At 42.1% G+C, this 24,681-nt stretch overlaps 4 protein-coding genes across 4 annotated transcripts in view; 2 read left to right on the top strand and 2 right to left on the bottom strand.

The window, feature by feature from the left end:
- Window positions 1–3,053: 3,053 nt before the first annotated feature.
- On the top strand, window positions 3,054–6,915 carry LOC109480218. The gene is made up of 5 exons (XM_019782366.1): window positions 3,054–3,221; window positions 3,650–3,887; window positions 4,302–4,632; window positions 5,964–6,268; window positions 6,905–6,915. The coding sequence occupies exons 1-5, from the start codon at window positions 3,054–3,056 to the stop codon at window positions 6,913–6,915; spliced, it is 1,053 nt and encodes a 350-aa protein (XP_019637925.1).
- A 1,758-nt stretch (window positions 6,916–8,673) lies between these two features.
- On the top strand, window positions 8,674–15,599 carry LOC109480386 (transmembrane protease serine 3-like). The gene is made up of 13 exons (XM_019782583.1): window positions 8,674–8,719; window positions 9,845–10,022; window positions 10,269–10,494; window positions 10,791–10,912; window positions 11,482–11,604; window positions 12,010–12,126; window positions 12,512–12,688; window positions 12,868–13,057; window positions 13,595–13,720; window positions 13,996–14,138; window positions 14,582–14,727; window positions 15,147–15,269; window positions 15,450–15,599. Exons 2-13 carry the CDS (start codon window positions 9,848–9,850, stop codon window positions 15,525–15,527), a joined length of 1,746 nt encoding a protein of 581 aa, XP_019638142.1. The 5' UTR covers window positions 8,674–8,719; window positions 9,845–9,847; the 3' UTR covers window positions 15,528–15,599.
- Window positions 15,600–16,132: 533 nt separating this feature from the next.
- LOC109480385 (plasma kallikrein-like) lies at window positions 16,133–19,136 on the bottom strand. Its single transcript, XM_019782582.1, has 4 exons — window positions 19,010–19,136; window positions 18,229–18,388; window positions 17,689–17,831; window positions 16,133–17,277 (listed from the first exon to the last, which is right to left on the bottom strand). The coding sequence occupies exons 1-4, from the start codon at window positions 19,076–19,078 to the stop codon at window positions 17,110–17,112; spliced, it is 540 nt and encodes a 179-aa protein (XP_019638141.1). The 5' UTR covers window positions 19,079–19,136; the 3' UTR covers window positions 16,133–17,109.
- A 527-nt stretch (window positions 19,137–19,663) lies between these two features.
- The window catches only part of LOC109480216, an 8,924-nt gene continuing 3,906 nt past the window's right edge, over window positions 19,664–24,681 (bottom strand). Inside the window, exons 4-10 of the mRNA XM_019782365.1 lie at window positions 24,233–24,348; window positions 23,639–23,829; window positions 23,042–23,219; window positions 22,269–22,592; window positions 21,653–21,784; window positions 20,986–21,156; window positions 19,664–19,866 (exon numbers count right to left, since the gene is read on the bottom strand). Of these exons, the coding sequence (XP_019637924.1) occupies window positions 19,664–19,866; window positions 20,986–21,156; window positions 21,653–21,784; window positions 22,269–22,592; window positions 23,042–23,219; window positions 23,639–23,829; window positions 24,233–24,348 (1,315 nt within the window). The remainder of the gene's footprint in view (window positions 19,867–20,985; window positions 21,157–21,652; window positions 21,785–22,268; window positions 22,593–23,041; window positions 23,220–23,638; window positions 23,830–24,232; window positions 24,349–24,681) is intronic.

Raw genomic sequence — 24,681 nt, 5'->3', positions numbered from 1 at the left:
AAATCTATAGCGGTAAAATTCCACCGCACGTTGTAGAGGAAACTAGAGAGAAATGCTGGCCACACGTACACGGACTGTTCTTGAGCGACATTGTTTGTGTACAGTACCTGATAACGGGACCTGGAACTTGTCGCCTCACGCCTGCGGTGCAAGTTTAGCGCCGACACTGTTGCAGACGACGCCTTGCCTTGCTCCCAGCTTGTCAAACCTTGTCAAAGCCCACGTCTTCTGGTCAGGAAAAGGTTCCCCACACCGTCTGACACCTTTTCTCTGTCAGAAAATATCACAGCAGACGACTGCGCGGTGAAAATAATACATATGTCTTTTCTATCGTCTGCGACTGAGGAAATTCCTGCTAGATTTTCCCGCCAAAAATCTGTCCGTACGTCCCGGTTCAGTGACAGGCGACCTCTCACCAGATTTTCCCCTCCTCTCTCTCTTGGGACGAGATTCTCCCCTCACAGAAATGTTTCTAGATCTCTCAGCAAGCAGGTTCATGTAGTCATCTTTTAGCAGAAGACAAAATAGCCGCAACAGCAGGGTTTCTGATAGATGGCATGACACATGTTTACTGTCAAAAGGCAGCTCAACTTTGGGATAGCTCACGGAATAAGGCTGAAAGTAGAAACCTATCAATGAGTCAAACTAGCCAATCAGCGTCGACGGAGTGTCATTCCTTGACCAATCAACGCACTCCATTGTGCCAAATATGGCAGAACCTACACGCGTCTCAACCAATCAGCGGTATCTTGAAGGCGTGAAGAGTCGGGAAAGACCATTATTGTTACATTAGTTCCAAAATAAGGCAGATTATAACCTTAAATTCAATGTACATTGATATCACAGGCGTTTAGATGTTATTAGGCTTATGTATGGTGATTTATATTCCTGTTATCATTTTGTCAGTTTGGGCCCAAAATAATCATAGTGGACGACTATTACGCGTAACGGTCACTGTAATTGGGAGGAAAGATCGGTAATTCTCTGTCTCTTAGCGACAGGTTGGGATATTTTGAGTGTCAGAAAAAAAAAACCAGAACAATGAGTAAACGTTCTGATTTCCCAATCGGAATCACCATGCATTACTATCTTTAGACGATACATGGCAATATAAGGTAGTCTTGTGGGAGAGGCAATATAAAATGGTCGAGAAAATGGAAAATTGGCATCTTGAAAATTGGCCAAAATACGGCTACCGAACATTGAAAAGCGCCACTAACGGAGCACACACAAATTGCATAAGACTGAATATGTGATAGCAGGCATTTGCGTCCCCTAGCATATCTCATTCGAAGTGCAGACAAGGTAAAGAGCTCATACCACGATGCATGGCCTAAAACTAATCTCCAAGCAGATTCTGTGGGACAGGGAGAGTCTAGCCTCTACCAGGCTTGGGGAGGCGGCTGGAAAGAGTAGAAATCGGACAAATGGGGTGAGGCGAAATGTTCTCTCAACGGACAAACTCCCTTGCTTTTTTTTTTTGGCATGCTTATCTCTCTATTTGGCCGATTTCTACTCTTTCCAGGCGCCCGAGTCCCCAAGCCTGGTAGAGGCTAGGGAGAGTCTATATTGGTCACCTGTTTCCTATGGCCTCCTGTAACAATTGGTCGCCATATGTACACGATCATGGTTACAGGAGGCCATTGGATACAGGCCGGCAGCCAATATTGTCTCCCCTTGCCCCACAGAATCTGCTTAGAGATTAGCGTAAAACGACAAACCCTTTCCTCCTTTGCGTGTACATGCACCTTAACGCATATTTTAAAGATGGTTTAATGATAGGATTTCGAAATTCGGGCAGTGTAAGACGGGTCTACCATATTTCAAGGAAAATACGGTGATAAATCCACTACATTAAGAGATCTTTACAGACTTCTCTGGTGTTTCTACCTTCGATCATTCACCTTGAAAATTAGTCTGCCACTTGCTGATAAACAACATGCCTGAACGTCTTATACTATGTGATCCCGCCAAATATGGGCAAAGGTGTAATCGTGGCATGTTGTCCATATTCATGCAATTAAACGCTGGGGGAACGTTGTACTGCGTTTTCGTCGCCTGCACAGTACAATTGAAATGTCCGTGTACGAGCAAGCAGAGCCTGTCCGGTTGCCTCACTCAGGCCATAGCCGCGGTCAAACCAGCGGGGCGCCGCCCCAACCCCGTCCCGTCCGTCAGAGTGGTTCACGCGGGCGTGCCTGCCATGGCAACGGCGATTCTGACAGGCAGCGAGAAGACCAAGAATCGTCTTCAGACACGTACGAAGAAGCCGAGGCGGTGAGACGTTACGCATCGTCAACGTCTGCAGGTAGCCACCGCTTTTGTGACTTGCACTTTTTACTAATCATTGAAAATTTTAGTCCATGGGCATTTCTAAAATAAAATTGCAAGTTATTCTAGCATATTTATTATCACTTACAGTCCAGTATTTGGCATGTTGATAACAATGTAAGTTAGACGCATATCTAAAAATCATAATCGTCTGCTAGTTTCAATATTCATACTAGACTTCCACGATCCCATACCTTCGACAAATGATGCGATGGCTGACATGTTTCTTGTTGATACTGTACTGCAAACTTGTAAATGATGGGATATTCAAACTAGTGACGTGTGTTCAATGGTTAACATCACCATGCATAAATTATGTAAATGTGGAGGCATTGGGATAATATTTACAAGCGCTATAAATATATTTCACGGAGGTATAGGTTTGTCGATCTCTTTTTATGTTTACCGAAGGGAAACATATTATTTTTGCTACATTTCCTCCTCCTCTTCTTCTTTCGTTCTAAACACTGACCTGGCCAATGGCCTGATTTGTTGACGTCACCATGGTAACTGATGTTGGGTTGCATGATGTTGCAATTTTATCAGTAGGAGGAATTTATACTCCTGACTGACCACATATATATATAAATGAATATGTGTAAGAATTAACAGAGCAGACCATATGCGAAGGTAAACATTATGCATTTGCTTTGCAAATGTTACCTTTCTAGTTTGTTTATTAATTCATTAACATGTAGAGTCGTGAATGTAATGATAGGGTGATGATTGTTTTACAAGACCGTGCGGTTCCGGGTGGAGCAAGAGGCCGCCGAGGTCTACGTAACGTCATCCGCGCCAACCGGTACCGCTGGTGCGTGGCCGCCGGCATCGCCGGGCTGTTATGCATGGTCTGTGTGGGACTCGCCTCTGTGACGTTCATCGGCAAAGAGGTACGCACTCTTGTACCTGGTCATTTCAACCATGCTGAAAAAAATAGAAAATTAAAAAAGAATAAAAAAATAAAAAAATAAAAAAATGAAAATAGAATAATAAACCACAAGAAATAACAAATAAAATGCAAGATAGAAATAAAAAAACGATTGAGAAATATTTTCAAAAATTAAAAATAGAGATAAAAAATAATAAAAGTAATCTATTCGTGCATTCTAATTCGTGCAATATGTATCATTAAAAATGTCTTGTGTTTGCTGGCGTTTTAAGTAAGCATGGGCCTATCAAGACAGAACTTGTAATTGTTTTCCCTAGTTCGGTACTCTAACGTACATGTACTTTTTTAAAGGATGTATCCCAACTGTCCACTACAACTGACGCCTTGAAGCGGGGCCAAGATTTGTCCACCACTGTTGCCGCCTTGAAGCATGACCAAGACGACTTGCCCACCACGGTTGCCGCCTTGAAGCGTGACCAAGACGACTTGCCCACCACGGTTGCCGCCTTGAAGCGTGACCAAGACGACTTGCCCACCACGGTTGCCGCCTTGAAGCGTGACCAAGACGACTTGTCCACCACTGTTGCCGCCTTGAAGCATGACCAAGACATCGACAAGGAACAAACCTTCGAACTGCGTCTTGCCCAGTTAAGACGCAAGACGACAGGTAAGTCGCCTTCAAGTTTATGAAAACAGGAAAATATCTGACTCATTTATCTCATTACATGACATCGTTTTCTGCATCAATAATGTGTGCACTGAGATGTAAAAATCCCTAACTTTTTGCGTGTTATTTTTTATTTATTTTATCAGTTTGCACATTAACAAAACAGACATACAATAATAATACAAAACAAGGATAAAACAGGTGCAGGAGGAGGAGAGAAGCATGGAATTCTTATACAAGGCGCTCCTCCTCTAAACTATACAACATTAAATATAATCAATAAATGGAAATAATACATTAGAAAATGGAAATAATACAATAAGGATAATCAAATAATGTACGGTATAAGTTAATGACAATGAAATAAGGTAAACAATGATGTAAGTTATAAATACAGTTATTGATGTTATGTAGCCGGTCCGGTGGCTGTTTGGCCCTTGAACGCGAAGTACGGTTCCTCAGACGCCACGGGAAACGGAAATGACGGAACAGCAACGGGAACCCAGTTAGCCCCTGGTCCATACGGAAACAGCGACGGCGCTTTCCTGTTTTCGGGAACTTCAGATTCGTACATCGACATTCCCAACAACGGGCAGTTGGATGTGCAGTATGCCTACACCATACTAGCCCACGTATACCATACTGGACAGGCCGGGCCGATCTTCAACTACATTGGGCAACCCTGGCTCAGTGCGGGATGGGCTGTACATCTTTGGCAGACGGCTGCACATGGTCTCTTTATGCGGTAAGTTTACTAACAGACACAATGGTATTTACAAGGGTATTTTGCCTAAAAGAAAACATCTTTGTGTGATTATGGCTTCTGATTATTTTATAATAAAGACCTTAAATTAGGGTTAGCGTAACCCTAAATTCGACATCCTCATTTGAAGCAAATTTGACACCCTCAGGCCGACCGGCTGTCATTTCTGTAATAAACGCGGGTTGAAATAATTCGTTCTTCTGCTTTAAATGCCGCTTATCAATTCACTTAATTAATATACGTACATTTTCTTCGCCAAACAAAACCCTAATTTAGGGTTACAAAACTCTAGTTTAGGGTTACATAACCCTAATTTAGTGTTACAAAACCCTAATTTAGGGTTTCATAACCCTAATTTAGGGTTACAAAACCCTACTTTAGGGTTATGTAACCCTAATTTAGGGTTACAAAACCCTAATATAGAGTTAGCTAGTTAAGCATAGTTGGGGCACCGTCACTAGAAAGCTTTAAACAACTCCTGTATTATGTGGATTGGGTGTAACAGGTCGTTCGGTGTGATATAGCTAGCTGCCGCCGCACCGCGTGCCTGCGAAGCTGGTGTGTTACGCCGAATCGAAGGGCGTTTATATCGGCTACATTGATACAGATACAGCAACTTTAAGAATAATAACCCAGCTCAGGTTTATAATCATCTTCAAGAAGCGCGTTTACCTGTTTACAATGTACGGAGGTCTTTAATGAAATGTTATAGACAATAATCAGGGGCGAGGGAAGCAGGATATTTGGCCGCACCCACTGTATGGTTTCAAACAGTTTCAAAATTAAAATGGTACATTGTCCATTTTGTGTCCTTGCTCTTTTGTCTGCTTGACAATTGAAACATGACAAATCAAATCAAATCAACTTTATTGCTCAACAACTGTAGCTGGTACAATATATGGCAAAGAAACAACAGGGGTACATACATAAACTAATAATAATTGATGTTTATTTGCAAAATCATGCCCGAAGGCTAATTGCTTGTACAGTCAAGTATACAGTAACAGGAGACAGGTAACAATCTGTCTGGAAAAAACCTCTACTTCTACTACTACGCTAGCTATTATGGGGTTCGACTTCTTCTTTGAAGGCAGTGGATAATGAATAGTCCCACATTCTGCATAATTAGTGGGTTTTGTGATCTTAGTAGAAATGTAGTCTTTTGGTGATCTTCTAAATGAAGAAATGATAGAGAGATTGTTGTAACTGTCTGAAATAATCTGTTTCTTTCGGTACGTCTCATAGTGAGGACACTGGCTAACAAAATGTATTTCATTTTCCAATGCATTAATGACAGAGACTTTCCGTTGTAGGCCGGTTGGAAGAGACGGACAGTTTGTAGCTGGCGTCTCTGCGCCCGGTGTGCTGGAGCTGAACGCTTGGAACTACGTGGGCGGAACCTACGACAGTAACACAGGGGTGGCATCCGTCTGGAACAACGGAAAACTCGTCGGGCTGAAACGCACCGAAGTCCCGTCAGTCGCAACTGAGGGCGCGGTCCGGGTGGCGGTGAGGGACGGGGACGGGCGGTACTTCGTGGGTCGGATAGCCTGTATTCAGCTGTACAATTACGCCATGACCTCAGAAGAGATTGTGGCAGCGAGGAATCTATGTGGAGGTAAGTCAAATATCCAATACATCACTAAAATATTTCGAGAAAGAAACTATTGATCATACTATCATGAAAGTTCATCTGTGTTGGTAGTTACATGTTTAAAGTTAAAACTTTGGGTCCAACACAAAAAATTCTCTCACCTAGAGCTTTCGACCAGTCACTCTGGTCTTCCTCAGTAGACTGACCCAGTGAAGCTTGTCACGTGGCTTCTTTGAAGTGTGACGTCAACACTGGGTCAAAGGTATCTGGCCATGGTAGACGATGTCGGCCCCCGTCGCGGTTCAATGAAGGGTGATGGGCCCTGATGTATATGGCTTCCTTCACCCCTCTCAAGAAACAGTAGTCTTCTTCAGTATTGATCATGTGTGCTAGTAGAAGTGTCGTACTAAAAAGTATGTTACTAGTTATATGAATACGATGGCGTTGCCCTGTCAGCGAAAATTTTTGCTTGATCCATGCATAAATAGTTGTATCAGTTTTTTAAAGACCAATTCAATAAAGTATTCATATGTGCACAGCCTCAATTTTTCCTTGATGTTGTTAGAGCATCACTGCTCTTGTTAGTAACCATTAATACAACACAAACAAACAAACACATCATTCTACATCTCATCGCTGCTAATTCTGCTTATTTTTCAGAACATCCGTAAACGACAGGCGGAACTCTCACAACTACTGTACAACGAAAGGCTCTCCAAACCATCCGGGCAATAAAACTATCCAAACTAGTAAAACGTTAAAACATAGTATTACAATGTATATACTAGAAGGCTGGCATTTTCTTGCGAGCAAATACAGCATGTTTTACTCCATCTCCCTCCCCATACACAAATTGACTGTTACAAACTAACCCTCCGATGTTATGTTTAACGAAATTGCAGGAGGAGAAGGGAAAAAAGATGAAAAACGATATTTTTCATCTAAGCCTATGGCATTGAGTGAAGTATGATTAGCATGGCTTTGTGCATGTATACTTTTTGCAGTTATTTGTCGAGTAGACTGTTATTCAATCGAACATAGGTGATTTATTAACTTTCCTAATCAATTACACTGTTAATTTATCAAATGAGCCTACCGTAGAATGTGATGCATCACATACTAACAACGTAAGGTAAATGCAGAAATAACATGTGACTTTTTTCGAACATTTTAAAACAAAAACAATTACATTTCCCTCATACTATAGTATGGGTGAAATGTAACAAAACAATTTTTGGTCTGTCTCATAGTGATGACGCAATGTCGTTGCTATAGCGATGATACTGGCTGGCTTTTGTGTACGTCAATGTCTTACGTCACAATGATGTAATCATCAGTAATTAGTAATTTGATGACTTTTCTTGACTCAATTAGAGCCTCGTTGTCTGTCATTTTTGTCTCTATAGACAATAAATCACAAAGTATTGCAATGTTCGTGCCGAAAACGGCGCCATTGACAAAAGATATGTAGACAAACTTCTTAATCAACAATTACAAATTAGCACCTACTTTTCGCTATAAACAAGAGCATGGTTACCTGCATTGTATATCCATGCAGACGATATCTATGAACGTAGTAAGTTAAAAGTAATTTGTGTGTAAAATATTACATAAAATATCCGATAATGATACCCTCATAGACAATTCAAACTCTACTACTGGATGAATCACCAAGATGTTTCTGGACGTTTCGAGTAACATGCACCACTCTTCTCCACAGTGAATAAAATTGCCTAATATAGAACTAGTCACACTTATATATGACATGGAATATAACACAAGAAAATAACTGAATATCAGTTTGCTGTATGTAACGATGATAATAAAAGCGTTGAAACTAAAAACGTATTTGTTTGTACTTCATACTCGGTAGTGGTTTGAACCGGCAAAACAATACATACATAATACGATGCACCCCAGCTTCATGATGCGAAAATGCCAAAAATAGTTCGTGTCAGAGCAAGTATTCATTGAACCTCTTTGGTCATCACAATGTCACGACAAAATATACCATCGAAAAGGAGAAATATCACCAGAAGAAGCTTTGGGCAAGTTTCACTCGCTACATTTCGAGGAGAAATTATCTGTGCCGACTCACAACCGAAGCAGACAACATTTCAGTCGACAATGTGTACATTCTGCTCAAAATAAGGTGCCATAAACAATGTGGGTGTAGCAATGCCACATTCATCCACTTTCCAAATTTAGAAATTATCTAACTAGAATCAGGGTGTGTCCAGGTTTCATATGTCGTAACCATGGTAAATTGTAATGATCATCTTACGTAAAAGGTAATAAACAATGGGCTTACGTCAGATAATGGACTTTTCTTACACTTTTCGCAACGACAATGGAAGCTGCATTTCTGTTACCATGGAGTTATTGGGTAACGTGGTGAAATAAAAGAGAAGCAGAACTAAGTTGTCTCCATTCCTGAGCTGAGTTCCTCCCGAGGCAGGTTGGAAGACATCGGAGGTGAGTGGTTTTGTTTGCTTACTTCCCTATTTGTGATCGTAAGCTTTGTAACTTTGTGTTTCTTTCTTTTTTTTTTAGTTATACGTTTTTGTAAAGGTAGCGGTTCATATATTTTGTCGGGGCGTAGTGAGGGGACTTCTGTTGCAAATATTGCAATGGTTACGAACTTTGAAAGCAACCAATATTTATGTTGAAGCTTGAACTAGCCAGAGACTGCCAGTAAATGCATTTCTGAGGCTCAAAGCCTTGAATGTCACACTCGAAACGTTTGAAATAGCTTCCCCTCTCTTTATTTTTGGGTGGTACAGCTAGAAGCATCTTACGACACAAATTATCAGTATGCTATGGGATAAGATTGATTCAACTAGTATTCTAGTGTTTCATGTCCCACTTTTGTATGTAATTGCCTTGTGCGTCTCTTGCACTTATGTAAAGTCCACACAATTCAGGAGTACTACGTACCCCTGCTATGTTGACTGTTCTTAATAAAATTGAAAAAAATTGAAAACTTCGCATATTAAAAAAAATCACCAGAAAATTGACGTTGAAAATCCAGTCTTGCCACCCTGAAATATCATTGCATGTCTTTCACTGATGACTTTTGATTGGACAACTAAAGTAGGTAAAATCCACGGAACAGGTCCGTGCCAAACGCCTCTAGGTCCAATTCTTTGGTTTATTTTACAGACTGCAAGGTTCGATCTAGATGTCTAACGTTACGTTACCCTTCATGAATGTACAGATACAAGTCACCAATAATCTTCTCCATTGTGCATAAACTATTATCTAAGAATTCTCTATACTTCAAAAGGCAGGCCGGGTTCTGTCAGGTTCTGAAAGTGTACAATTCCAGAATGTCATCGTGTAACCGCCGATACAAATTCATGCACTTCAAGATCATGTCGGTTCAACCGGTTGAACTTGTGAAAAGCGTACACTTGTCTTAAAAATCTATTTGTCTTAGGTCTTGTTGGTATGTACAAATTATTAGTACTTCTAATTAATTGTAAAACACTTTGAGAGCCTTGCAACAACAACAAGTAGTTAACTTTTTACCATAAAAAATTGTGGCGTTTTTATGTCCAAAGAAACAGAAATGATTAATGATTTTCATTTTCTTGACAGAAGATGCAGTTTGTGACAGTGGTGTTGTTGATGGCGTTAGGCGTTGCCATGGTAACCAACATGGCGGAGGCGGGAAAAAAGAGACAGTCTCTGAAGGAGGTCGTCCGGCAGTTGATCGTCAAGAGGAGCCAGAAAACCCAGACTCCCACCAAGGCGCCCAGGGCGGGAGAAGATGGAGGTAAAAATCTGATTTTAATGATATTATTTGCTGTACCGTTGGGTATAATGAGAAAATACTACGATTCGGAAATTATCTACCTGCACGGTTAGAGAAATAAGTTTACACTGTTATAGAACAGAAACTGTTTACAGTTTAAAAAGTAAAAAAAAAAAAGTCATATTATCTAATCTAGAGAGATATGTGTTTGAGGGAAAACTTTATTGAACCCCCCCCCGCTAAAACAGTGAAATATTTGTCTTTTAGGGAAAAATACGGTTGCCTGCGGTGGCGACTTGACTGCTCCATCCGGGACCTTCACGTCACCCAACTACCCGAGCAATTACCCAGACACCTCAGACTGCAAGTGGCGGATCATGCCCCCTAGCGGCGGGCCAGTCACACTGCAGTTCCAGGAATTACAGACAGAGAACGGATACGATCACGTGTCTATCTACGATGGCCTGACTCAAAATGATATTCTCCTTGGAAAGTGAGTTAGGAATTAAATTACTTACTGCTCCAAGATTGAACGACAACAATTAAGTTTTTTTTTAAATCTCTTTTAATGGCAATACATTTTGTGAGTAAAAGTGCAAAACTGCATTAATATAACAGTTTTGTTTGATTTTTATTTGTTGTTTCCCAAAGTAACTTTAAAAATGGCTACTTAAGTAAACACAATATCTTGTAAAAAAGGTAATATTTACGCATATTGTCATAAATTGTACCCATATAAGACCATACAGTAATGTAATATTTATATAACTTTAATCGTGATATCTTCAGGCTCACCGGAAGTACCGCTCCAGCTGATCCCATTTCCGGTACAAACCCGCGAGGCATGCTGGTCGTGTTCACAAGTGACTACAGCATCAACTCAAAGGGCTTCACTGCAACTTATACCACAGGTAAATATCGTGCCATCGTGTTGTATTTCATTCCCTAATAATTACCATCGGGACGGAAGTGTTGTTTTGGGTGGCGCTTATGTAGGGTATGTGTGTATGTTTGGATTCCGGACCTTGCATCAGGCCACATAACAGGGGGGCAACAGACTGGACGGATGTATGTATTGAATTTAGTCGTGTAATACCCGATGATATTACATTATATGAAATCCCTCCACAGCTCCAATAGCTTCACGAAAACGCGCAATAATTCCCGGAAGTCTGAAATCTCTGTGATTATGTTTACCGAAGGAAAACATATGGTTTTTGCTACGTTTTCTCTTCTTCTTCTCCAAATACTGACCTCTGATCTGGTCGATGACCTAAGTTGTTGTCCTCACCATGGTAACTGGTGTTGGGTTACATAATGTTGCAATTTTATAGTAGGAAGGATTTATACTTCTGTCTCATATATATGAATGTATTTGAGTAAGAATTAACAGAGCATCTCCCGTATGCGAAGGTAAACATTTTCGCAAATGTTACCTTTCTAGTTCGTTGTTAACATTGTTGAACACCTCTCCCTACAGCCCACACCCCTGCTGAATGTACCCAGTACACATGCCCGTTATCACGTGAGTGCATCCACTGGAAATGGCTGTGCGATGACGTCAGGGACTGCGCTGACGGAAGTGACGAAAGCAACTGTTTCCGTAAGTTCACTTATTTCAATTTAGTAGTTTGGCGGCAAAACATAAATGTATTAGATAACAAAATATCAATTACATTAATAGACACATTTATCTTAATCATACTATTATTTCATACCTCTCAGTTTCAATACTGTGCAAAACTAATTGTAATAGGGTCATGATCACCTGATTTGGTGTTAAAGATAGGTACATTCAAGTTATATAAAAGAGCAGCAACTTATACTTGTTCATGTGATTTTTACTTTGTCCAACTTCTATATATTTTTTACTCTATATCAAAATGTTGATTCAAATAGCCTTACCCAGAACCACATGTTCAGGAAAAGTTGTAGGGCAATTTAACGGTACGTTCTTCGAGCCAACCCAGAATAGTGTCTGATTATAACCCTGTTCTAATTCCTTCAGAATGTGACGCAGACAAGCGTAAGCCGAGCAGGATGCCGCAGAGCTGGGTTTGTGACGGGATAACCGACTGTCATGACGGAGCGGACGAGTCAAACTGTAGAGACGATCAAGTCTTCGGTAAGTGTTTAAAGTCAAAACTTTAGATCTAACACAAAAAGTTCTCTGACCTAGAGCTTTCGACCAGTCACTCTAGTCTTCCTCAGTAGACTGACCCAGTGAAGCTTGTCACGTGGCTTCTTTGAACTGTGACGTCAACACTGGGTCAAAGGTATCTGGTAGACTATGTGGATGTGTTGGGACACTTCTAAACTAGCTGAACTTGGTCGTGAATGTTCTTAGATCCTAGCCTTCAATGACTTCAAGGTCCCCGCCAGGAATCCTACATTGGCGAAACAGAGAGGCTCATCCTGTTACATCCACCATTTTTAGAACTGGGCATCATGATTGCTGACTGCAATGAAGTACATGTAGTTATAAACTGACTTATGATTTTTTCCCACAGAGGCTACGTGGTCCCAGTGGTCGGAGTGGAGCGAGTGTTCTGCTGAGTGTGAGGGGACGAGACAGCGCAGGCGCACCTGCATCATACCGGAAGGGGCGCCATCTTGGATCACCTGCATCGGAAATGACGTACAGATCGAAGCGTGTGGTACACCCGGGCCATGTACTCCAGAACCACGTAAGTCCATGTCAAGTGATATTATAGCAACTATAGGGGCGGTAGGGCGATTATACCGGCTATACAGATACAGATGCAGAAGTAAGTTGCATCTCTAGGAATGGTGTCAGCGGTGGGATAGTGTTCCACTGTAACAGGTCGTCTGACCAATGACATGCTCCTATCCTTTATCCAATCAGAAATCGGCTGCGGAACCCGCCAATCAGAGAGGAGCCCGGAGCGCATCATCAACGGTCAGGACGCTCAGCGGGGGGCGTGGCCCTGGCAGGTGCAGCTGAAGCGAGGATCCGGCACCACCCCCTTCTGCGGGGGCACTTTGATTGACAGGGAGTGGGTCCTGTCTGCAGCTCACTGCTTCCACGGTTTCAAGTACGTTTTATTTCTTCACCTTGTATTTGTTTTATCAACAATAAAAGTGATATTTAATCTTTACCGAAGGAAAACATATTGTTTTTGCTCTGTTTCTTCTTCTTCTTCTTCTTCTTCCTCTTCTTCTTCTCCAAACCAAAAAGGTCAATGCCCGTCTGTCACCATGGTAACTCGTGTTGGGTTTTTGTTGCAATTTTATAGAATGAGGGATTTAAACTCCTGTCTGATCATATATGAATGCGTTAAGTAAGAACTAACAGAGCAGACCATATGCGAAGGTAAACATTCTATGGATTTGCTTTGCAAATGTTACCTTTCTAGTTCACAAATGTTTTTGATGAGGCAATACATGTGTATTTGTTGTTAAAACATCTAAGGCAACATGTGTCATAATTAGAGTTCCTGCTCTAAAAAGAAAATACGAGATAATACGAGATATGATCAGGACAGATCGTCATTTTAGAAAGTGTATATATAGGCTAGAATGCATTGAACTGTGAATGTGAATTAACAAGAGCGGTGTTCAAAAAAATGCAGCTGGCGCCCGACTGATCTTCAAGTCGTGATTGGAGCCCAGACTCTGCGCACCCCTCCCATAGACGTAGGTTCCATCGTGGTCACTCCTCTACAGTTCTTCATCAAGGAAGATTACGACCCCCATAGGTGAGCTTCATCTGGATCTTTGCATATAGAGCGTTTTGAGTCACTTGTGCTGGCCGCCATCTTGGTGTCCTTGATTTGCATAGCAACAGACGTTTTAACTGTTAATCTTATATCCTTGTTTCTTAGGTTTAAAAACAAAACGGATTACTTGAAAACAATAATAGTACTATCTAATAGAAGCGTATGATCACGAGGACAAAGAGTTGTCAACAATATTACTATTTGATTGATTGGTCAAGGTAACATTTGAACTTATCCTAACCTATCATTCGCAGGATCAACAACGACATTGCCCTGATCAAGATCCCACCAGTGAATTTCCCTACTGAATATATCAACACGGCCTGTCTACCAGACGCTCAAGAGAGGTTCGACCAATCATCATTGTGTTTCACAACCGGATGGGGAGTCACAGAGGGTAAGTCAACAAGAAAGTTCAAGTCAACTGTGAATGAAATGTAAGCTGCAGTGGCACTTGGTGTCCGCAGCAAGGCGCCACTGTAACGTAATAATTCTCTTCCACTGACACATCATAGTCTGAGGAAACAATGTGGGCTGTTTTGATCCAAGTTGTAGTCCTTTCCTTTCAGGCTATAATACGGTTCCCATCCCAATTTCTATGGCCACACACGTAGAAAATAGCCTACTGGTATTGTTGTGTGTTCTTTCTTCCTTATAAGTGCTAAATGCTAAGCAGGGAAATCAGTATGTTCAATTTTCAAAACCTAGAAAAGACCCGACCGTCAACTCTACTTATTTTTTCTATTCTTCAATGCACTGTCCATCCTTCCGAATACTGTACAATCGAAGAAGTTATTATCAATGAAGTCATTATTGATTTTAATTGTGTTTTTTTTACAGAGGGTCGCATGTCAGAAGTTCTACAGGAGGCCCGAGTGCCGATCATTGACAACGCCGTCTGCAACGGTCCCACTTCCTACGCCGGCGGAATCACTGACGTCATGCTGTGTGCAGGCTATCTGGCCGGAGGTGTCGACGCTTGTCAGGTTAGAATGAAAATTCCTTTGGTCAACATTTTCTTATTGTGCATCTCAAGCTACATTTAGAATATAAAACTATAGGACTTAGGAAATAAACTTCATTTTTGTATAACTTGCTAATCTCCAAGCAGATGAATTGTTTTGGGTGACTGAGCTGTCGGCTTCTGTATCTGTTTATTTGGACTGTAGTGTAGGTTGACAGCACATGGATGGGAACAGATTGTCAGGCAGAATGGCTGGAGGCCAAGGGTCTTAGAATCTGACCGAGGGGGAGCAGGAATTCAGAGATATAGAAACACAAAGCACCAGCAAAATTATCTCAAGATCTTGTTGTTCTGGTTGACTTACTACTCGTACAATTATTAGTGATATCTATTTCTGAAGATTTGTGACACGCTAAACGTTATGTTCTTTTGTTCCCACAGGGTGACTCGGGGGGTCCGCTGGTTTGTCAGAACAGCCAGGGCCGCTGGTCTCTGGTCGGCGTTACGTCATGGGGCTACGGATGCGCCAGCGAGAATTACCCAGGAGTCTATGCGCGCGTACAGGTGAGCAGACATTTGATACAAGTGTTCTACAGAGTTTTCTACAATCTTCAATTTGTAATTGTATCTATAATTATTGACATTACTGGACCAATTGAATTGTTATGTGATAGGGATGTGATGGATCTGAACTCAAAACCGTTTGATTCTATACTGACATGTTATGTTTCGTTTTACCATCAGTCATTCCTGCCATGGATCGCGGACAAAATGGCGGCCAACCGCGACTCTGTCGAGCCTGAAGGGTCCGGTGATAACTAAGGACGCCGGGAACGAGATCATGACGTCGTATGGGAACGAGATTCATCAAGTTGTGAAGAGTGGCGGCGATACATAATATTTAAGCTTAATCGTTGAGTTAAATGTGTAATTTAAAGCCAATCGTAACTCTTTTTGATTAAGTCGTTAGATAAGGGTATTAAACCAGCATACTGAAGATGTAAGACTACATGTAGTAAGAGTTGTATAGGAGGACTGTAGATTGAATCATTTTTAATGTCGTTTGTTGTAAGTAATTTCATGGTATGACAGTTTAGAAAGCTATATTCAATTCGATTAATGTTGTGTAAATGCTCCGAACGTTAGAAACATTTTGCATCACTTTAATCACTTGTTTATTTATTAGGCGGTTTTTGTCCAGCCATCAGTTCTATTTCTATGTCCAACATTTTAGTACTTGACCATCATTACCTCCATGACATGTTATCCAAATGGGAAAAATGAAGGTCAAAATCCGCAAATGCAAATCCAAAATGGGAAAAATGAAGGCCAAAATCCGCAAATGCTGGTGCAAGTACGCAAATACAAATTCAAATGAGGTCTCCTAATTCTTGTTACCTTTAATATTCTTGATACATTCATATTACGTAATGTAGACGCTAAGGCTGAAAATTGAACACTGGTTTGTAATCTTTTATTCAATAAAATGCAATAAAACGTAAGAGCGTGAAGTCACTTTCAATGGATCTTCTGGTAATTATTAAGGCATAAAAATCAACCGCCTAATATTTCGGAATAATATTGCGGAAGGACTCCACACAAAATCTTTAACCGTAATTTATTAACCAAATATATACTACAAATGTAGTATCCTATTATACACACATGTGCAAAACAATTCCGTGCGAAATAAGCTAAAAGTGGTCAAATATGAACAAACCAAGCAAAGAACTTGCAACATTCAGGCAACCAGAGTAAAATATGAAAACGGAAAACACAAAACATACTACATGTATTTCATAAAAAAGGGCAATATGTTGGAAAAAACTGGCATGTAAGTCCAACTGGTGTAAAACTGCCTTTAAAAATCACATACTAAAGTCAAGAATTACAAAAATGCCAAATATACAAAAATATTATGATATGTGAAATGAATATAAAACTTGATTATCACAGTGAGATATTCCTGGCTTAATATTGACATCTGGCAACTGGCATCATTTCTAGTATATTTTAGAACTGTTTAAAATGGCTGCTCGTCTGTGAATCATTTCAATAAAAAGAACGTTGCAAAAGAGATACTACGTCATCATCATAACACGTCACAATGAGCTCACGTCAGCAGAACGTACTGCGCGTGCGCAAACCCACATTTTTCACGATTTCGTTGGATTTTTGGTCAACGTTGCGTCAGAATTTTGCCTGTTGTAGAGGATATCTTTTACAACACAACATTTGGAAACTACCTTATATTGGCGAATACAACCTTATATGAGATCTTCTGCCTAAGTGCTATGCAAAGTACATCACGGGTTTCGCGCAGGTGCAGTACGTTCTGCCGAAGTGCTGTCACAATGGTAGAGACCCAGAGTTCCCGTATGCTGACGTATGACCTGTGACGTCACTAATTGTTCTCGATAGTGTTCTTGATCCAGTCGATGTACCTGCTGACGCGCGCGTACACCCCAGGGTACCCGTCCCTGGCGCAGCCGAACCCCCACGACGTGATGCCCACCAGCTGCCAGCGACCGGACGTCTCGTCCTGACACACCAACGGACCACCGGAGTCACCCTGTCAATCAATCAATCAATCAATCAATCAATCAATCAATCAATCAATCAATCAATCAATCAATCAATCAACATTTTTTTCATTTAACGTTTCACATTTTATCATTTGGGCCACGTTCGTATATCTCACCAGGCTAGCTTCTGAAAAACAAAACTTCCTGTCTCTGACTTTTTGTGGTCATGACAACCTCCCAAGTTGACCAATCTGCGGTAACCAAATCCCCCACCCCCGTTCTGACACTTCATTTAAATACCTACGAGCAAAAGGAAACACACACATACAAACATAAACCCAGACTATGATGAGGCAGAGTGAGTCTTGAAAGCCCCCCAGAGTAGCAAAACTCTTTGTTGTGTTTATGGTTCATAAATTTTTGTTGTAAAAAATAAAATCAGGGATAAGTTGTTGTACCTGGCACGAGTCCACCCCGCCGTCGACGTAGCCAGCACACAGCATGTTCTCCGTTATATGGCTCTCCCTGTAGGACGTCTCCTCAACACAGTTTTCTATCAGCGGCACACGGGCCTCCTGGAGGATGTCTGCCTGCGTTTGGTCTGCAAGACGACATGGGTACAGTATTATTAATTGTGTTAATGCACACAGACAGACAGACAGACAGATAGACACACACATGCACACACACACACACACACACACACGCACACACATACACATTTTCATCTCTCTCTCTCTCTCTCTCTCTCTCTCTCTCTCTCTCACACACACACACACACACACACAAACATACACACACATTTTTATTTTTTTAATAATCTTTAGATTTACCAAAAACTACGTATGCCTTCTTTACATGTAATAAGTTCTATTTTCAGATTAGGCTTACGTCAAATGTTTTGCCATAATTGGTTCGAATTGATCCAACATAAAAACAGTAAGTACGGTGATAAGAAACGCTTTTGATGTTTTTTTTTTCAGAGGCGTTTGACTCACTTTCAGTGACGCCCCATCCTTGGGTGAAACAGGTGGACTTTGACGTGAACTGGGTGGATGAATTCGCAACATCCGGAACCTCCAGGCAGGCGGTGTTGATGTAGTCGTTGTTGTCCACGTCCACTGCTGGGATTTTCACTAAAGCGATGTCATTATCCACCTGTGGGATAGACAATTTACTGGTTATGTGTCTGATTAAAATCCAATGGTTTGTAGTACATGTGCCATAACTTCACACACCCGAATGAAGCGTTTTTTTTGTAGTTTGGGGCTCGTCTGTGTTGAAGCAGGAAAGACTTTCGAAAAATACTTTTTTGTTCACTTGACCATCTTTTTCACCCTTATTTTCTGTGTCTGACCTTTTTGAATCCCTGTCATTCTGTCAATCTTCCCTTCCCACGTGCTGTCAAACTAATCTCAAGTTCACTCCTATTTTAATACCTGTGAATGACCCTTTGAATTCCTGTCATTCTGCCTGACAACCTTCCCTTCCCACATGCTCTCAACCTATACTCTCAAATTCACTACCTGTCAATCTTTTCCCAGTCACGTGCTGGTCACCCTCTTCTGTCCGCACAGACGTTTATATAACAGACACCCAAAAAATACTTTCGTGTAATCTCCAAGCAGATCTTACGGTGGCAAGGAGTGTTCATTAGCCACCGAAGTGGCCAATGGATACTGGCTGGCCAATGGATACTCCCTCTCCAATTTGACACTGTATTTTGCGGCCATCTGCTTGGAGATTACTTTCCGTACCCAAAAGTAATAATGCCTGTACCTCGGCATTGTCGTATTCTTCGTGCAGGATGATTTGGGAGGGGTAGAGCAGCACGGCTCCGTCCTCCATCGGATCCCTCCGCAGCCGGTGTTTCCCCAGAAGAACCGTGAACTTGGAGACATCCGGTGGCCCGCTGTAAAGATGAAACAAGATTCCTGTTAATTATTGAACCCCTGTCACACATTCGGGACCTTCCCCCGACCTTACAGAGAAAGTTGCCAATGTTTGAGCCACGATCAATCAGAATGTAAGTCAAGGACACCAAATGGCGGTTAGAACAACCTGCTTGCTTCGTGGAAATGGGTATAAACGCTTACCATTAGTAGTAAAAGAAAAACAGTACATGGTTATTCCAACACAGGGGTAAAACTGTTTCAGACACGATTCATCAAATGCAAATCAAGGACACCAAGATGGCGGCCACAACCGGCTTCGTCATTGAGATGAAAAGCGAGTAAAACGCTAATTATAGTAAAAGAAATACAGTCCAATAAACATACTTCTCGTCGTAGAAGCAGTGTAAAGCGGTGACGACCCACGTGCACTCAGACTGGCCAAATAAAACTGTTTGAGCCACGACTCATCAAAATGCAGATCAAGACACCAAGATGGCGTCATTGAGATGAAAAGCGAGTAAATCACTTAGAATATAGTCTAATAAACGTACTCTTCGTCGTAGAAGCAGTGTGAAGCGGTGACGACCCACTCCGGATCAATGAGGGTTCCTCCACAGAACGGCTTCTGTCCCCACGTCACCCCGAACTGCACGATCCACGGCCACGAGCCCCGCACTGCGTCCTCGCCGTTGACAATCCGGACACGACCCTGCTCGAACACCCTGGTGCCACAGTCACTGTCTACAGAGCAACAAGAAATTTGTTTAGAGTTAAAACTTTTGATCCAACACAAAAAAGTTCTCTCATCTAGAGCAGTCACTCTGGTCTTCCTCAGTAGACTGACCCAGTGAGGTTTGTCACGTGGCTTCTTTAAAGTGGGACGTCAACTGTCATGATAACAAGAAATAGGAGATTTCAGACTTTTTCTTCAGAATTTTTCTTTAGTTTTTGTGAGACTATGACGCCATGTGTACCTGGTGTCCTTCAGGGCAACCGGACAGGAGTCCAGGAAATGTCCTAGAGTTTGTTGACCCTGACATGGGGGCAGTTATCATTAGAAGATCTTAGATTTAGAAGTCAGGACTTTCCCCCCATCGAATCAGCTGGTTGTCACGTGTGGGCAGTCAGTTGACCATACCACAAATTTAAAGACGGCTCGGGGGCTGTTCAGAGAGCTTTTCTAGTTTGTGTCCGACTGCCGACTGTTCCAGATCTTCAAGTTTAATCCAGTTTCCCCAAACGGTAAGAGAACTGCAGTGTTCTTCTATCTTTTGTCTTCTGACTGACGAAGATTGTTGGGGCAATATTATTATATTGTAGAGCATGTATCATTATTATTATTATTCGTAACACACTCATCGCAGCTCGTGAGCTGAATTGCGTGTTCACATGTACATACATTTTACTCGACAAATTTTGGCAAGTTGACATATACAATTGGTCTAATTACAAAACGGCGAGCAGGTGACAATACATATTATATGCATAGTCATGCTAGGAGAACTAGAAATGGACTAAACCGGTCAACATACGTAGAGTTGCCGAACTTTGGACCCCTCACATGATCAGAACGTAAACAACACTCCTGTTTATTTCATAGCACTCAAATATCCAAAGGTTAAGCGTTTCTGTCGGCAGAAGGTCGGCACGGCAAAGGGCGGGGGCGTCGTCAACCGCGCCTTCTGCTAATGGTGGTCGCCGCGCTTTCTCGCGTGTTATTGCCCACCAGCATGTATTACACAATTCCTTTTTATGCTCACTCGGTGGTTTTATTCGGTGGTTATAGCAACTGACAAGGCTTTATCACACCATATACACCTCAGGACGGGTCATCAACCTTTGATTAATGTTTTACCCTACCTGGTTCAGGCGTACAGGGTCCTGGGGATCCGCACATCTCATGTTGCACGTTCGAGCCTTCCAAACACTCCTGTCCTTCCTGGTACCTCACACACTCCCGGGTACGGTTCCTCGTGCCTTCACAGTCCTTGGAACACGCACCCCAGTCACCCCACTCGGACCAATGGGCTTCTACATAGGGAAAGAATATCACAGTCATAAAGTCATCTGTAGTATGTAAGGACCAACTAATAACGTGAAGTTCAGGTGGCGCCAAGTTGAAACAGGTGGAAGCCCAACTTATGAGTTAGAGTTATCAACCAAGGATTAAGGTGTTCAAAAACTCATTCTTTCCTAGAACTATGATCTCGCTGTCTCGCTGTCATCAAGTTCAGTAGGCTAGGGGCATTGTCATTAGATAGCTTTAAACCATGTTAAAAGATAGATGTTGAAGGGTTAGGTGTAACAAGTCATTCGGTGTAATGTAGCCAGCTGCCGCCGCGCCGCGTGCCTGCAAAGCTGGTGCGTTACGCCGAAGGGCGGTTATACCGGCTATACAGATACAGAAGCTGGTGTGTTACGCCGAAGGGCAGTTATACCGGCTATACAGATACAGAAGCTGGTGTGTTACGCCGAAGGGCAGTTATACCGGCTATACAGATACAGAAGCTCAGGATAAGATACGTACCTAGTACAGAAGGCGGAGTGGGCGGCCCTTCACATCCGGCCTCGTCCGCCCCGTCCACACAGTCATTTAGCCCGTCACAGACCCAGTAGTACGGCATGACGTAATAAGGCTTGTGTATGTTGTGGTCGCACTCTGTTTGGAGAAAATAAAACACGCATTAGAGCTAGAGGTATAAAACGTCAATAAACGCTGTTTATGTTTAAAGTTAAAACTTAAGATCCAATGTATTAAGTTGGGTCTAAAGTTTTAACATGTAACTACCAACACAGATGAACTTTCGTGTTTATGCTAATAATTGCATCTCTTCAGCCTTTCCGTCACTTTTAACAAGTTTGCTCAGTGGCCACTTCTAGGCACTGAACTAACGTTTAACCCTCACTACAGCAGTATATCTTCTCCCTAAGTCAGAAAACACCAAGCTTATTTTAGGCAAGTTTGACTTACTGACTCAAAAGGCGAAGCAGGGGTTGCGAAGGACTGTTATGAAGATCATATTTATGTGTGCTAAACATAATAAGCCAACTAGTATAAAAACATTCGGTCATGTTACTATGATACTTAATAGAAGGGAAACTGAACCCTACCCCGGCAAACCATCTTGCGGAATGATACTCACCAAAGCAGCGTGCTTCGTCGCTGCCGTCCTGACAGTCTGGTGTGCCGTTGCACTCATACCGCTGGTGTGTACATTCGCCGGACCTACATGCGTACTGGTACGGCGGGCACTCCACCAATGGAGGGGGCTCCGTCACTGGAGGGGGCGGGGCTTCTGTTTCTGGAGGGGGTGGTGCCTCTGTTGGTGGAGGGGGTGGTGCCTCTGTTGGTGGAGGGGGTGGTGCTTCTGTTGGTTCGGGGGGTGGAGCCTCCGTCTCTGGAGGGGGTGGTGCATTTGTCGGTGGAAGGGGTGGCGCCTCCGTAACTAGAGGCGGCTCTGTCGCTGCTACAACAGAGAATGTCCAACTTATTTATTGATGAAAAGAAACTGTACGTGGGCGATGCAAGCAGGACGTGTCCCGATTCCTTAAACCTTTGCCAGGAACAAGGTGATAAATCGATGAAGAAGAAGCCCAGCGTATCAGAAACAGATGAATGTAATCTTATTTTGTTTTACATACAGAGGAATATTGTAGAATGTCTACTATATTCATCATGCGTATATTTTATATACATTCTATTTGTTCTGTTAGAATCTGTAGCACAGCATCTTACATAGACAGTGTTACCGAGTAGAGTTTTATATTGTTTGCGCTATTCAAGTATCGTGGTTCTTGCCATGCTATCTCATGCTGTTAGAAAAAAGTGCATACTATTTGAATGTCTAAATATGTCATTGCGCTCAAGCTTCAAAGCTTATCTACTAGCGCAATAGTTAATCTGAACCCAACTCACCACACTCACCAGTACACACCGCCCTGAAGCTTGCGGAAAACCCGGTCCCGGCGACGCTCCGATCCGAGTGGAAGTGCAGGTAGAGGGCGCTGCCTGTGGACCGCACGGTCTGCCCCTGCAGTGTGTCCCCGCAGTACTTGTCGATTCTCTCTGACTTGTTGTTTGGCCCGTCTAGTATCTAAGGCAAAGATGTTGTGTTAGAATCTTCACCCCCGTGAAGTGGGTGGCGTCTGTTTTTGGTCTAGATGATGCTTTGGTGTATATTTCAAGATCCGTTAGACGGAATGCGATGATATTTTGTCAGTGGGCAGATGGGGTGAAGTGGATTGTGTAAGTTGACTTTGGGCCCCTGGTGATTGACCTTGGAACTGCAATAGAAATTTTTTTAAAAACGATTTCAGTCCCTTTTTCAAATGATCGTACTAAAACTAAAATTGCTGACATAGGCTATGAATAATTTACGTCGATAAAGCTTAGACATCCAGGTAATAAGATACGCCAAAAAACAGTTACTCAAGCAACTGGAGTAATTGTTCCAAAGTCATATCCAGTTGCTTGAGTAACTGTTTTTATTTGGTGTATGGATATTTTACTCACATCTAGGAAGTCGTATGCGCAGTACGGTCCCTCCAGGTTGAACTGATCGAACGTGAGTTTGACCGTGGCGCCCGGCTTGACCAGTATGACCCACTCACAGTCCGTGTTGTTCGGGTACCGGTCCAGAACTCCGAACCCGGGACTGGTGATGGGCACTTTGGAGTCGGTCACCTGACCTCCACATTTGATCGCTGACAGAACAAGAAATATATATCATATAGGTATATATTTACACATTTCAGGTAAAAATGTTTTGGGGCGGTCATCACTTTAACCAATCTACAATTCTCATTCTGCGCTCTTGATTCCTAACGGTAAATGACTTAAATTCTAAGCGCTTTTTTTTTATAAATTTATAAATTCATACATTCATATTAGTCTTAGTTGGAATGGAAACCTTTGGCCATTTGTTAGTATCAAATTATTAATGTACATTTGTGCCTTGCTTGTTTCTAGGTTTATGTATTGTCTCTGCGTTGGTAGTGGCATGAATATAAGTTAAGTGTTAAGTGTGCTGTCACCATGTCTTGTACATACAGCATTCTTTTCTCTGATAAAGTTTTACAAACTTTGAAGTGTTTGTTGTGTGTTTACCTTGGTAAGAAAATGAGAATCCCTTCTCCGTAACACTGCCATCACTCGTGAAGCCGACAGTCAGGCTGGGACCGGTACTGACGATGGTGGACAGATCTCTGGGCAAACCGGCAACGCTAGAAAAGTCATCAAAATTAAATGTCACATTGCTATGACAATATTCCTTTTCTTTAACATGAATATGAAAGTACAAGACCGCAATCGGGGATGGCAGACTTCACTCCCTCTCCAATACCAAAAGAGAAAAACAGACAAGGACAGATAGAGTGATAGGAAGGGAGAAAGACAACCAGACAGCTAGAGTCGCAACCAGGCAGACACACACACAACCAGACAAACACACACACACACACACACACACACACACACACACACACACACACAGAGAGAGAGAGAGAGAGAGAGAGAGAGAGAGAGAGAGAGAGAGAGAGAGAGAGAGAGACGAGGAC

Source organism: Branchiostoma belcheri, unplaced genomic scaffold (genome assembly GCF_001625305.1).
Source record: "Branchiostoma belcheri isolate BF01 breed outbred unplaced genomic scaffold, Haploidv18h27 scaffold50, whole genome shotgun sequence".
NCBI classification, from domain to species: domain Eukaryota; kingdom Metazoa; phylum Chordata; class Leptocardii; order Amphioxiformes; family Branchiostomatidae; genus Branchiostoma; species Branchiostoma belcheri.
Note: the sequence above shows the minus strand (reverse complement) of the source record. Positions and strands in the feature narration are given on the sequence as shown.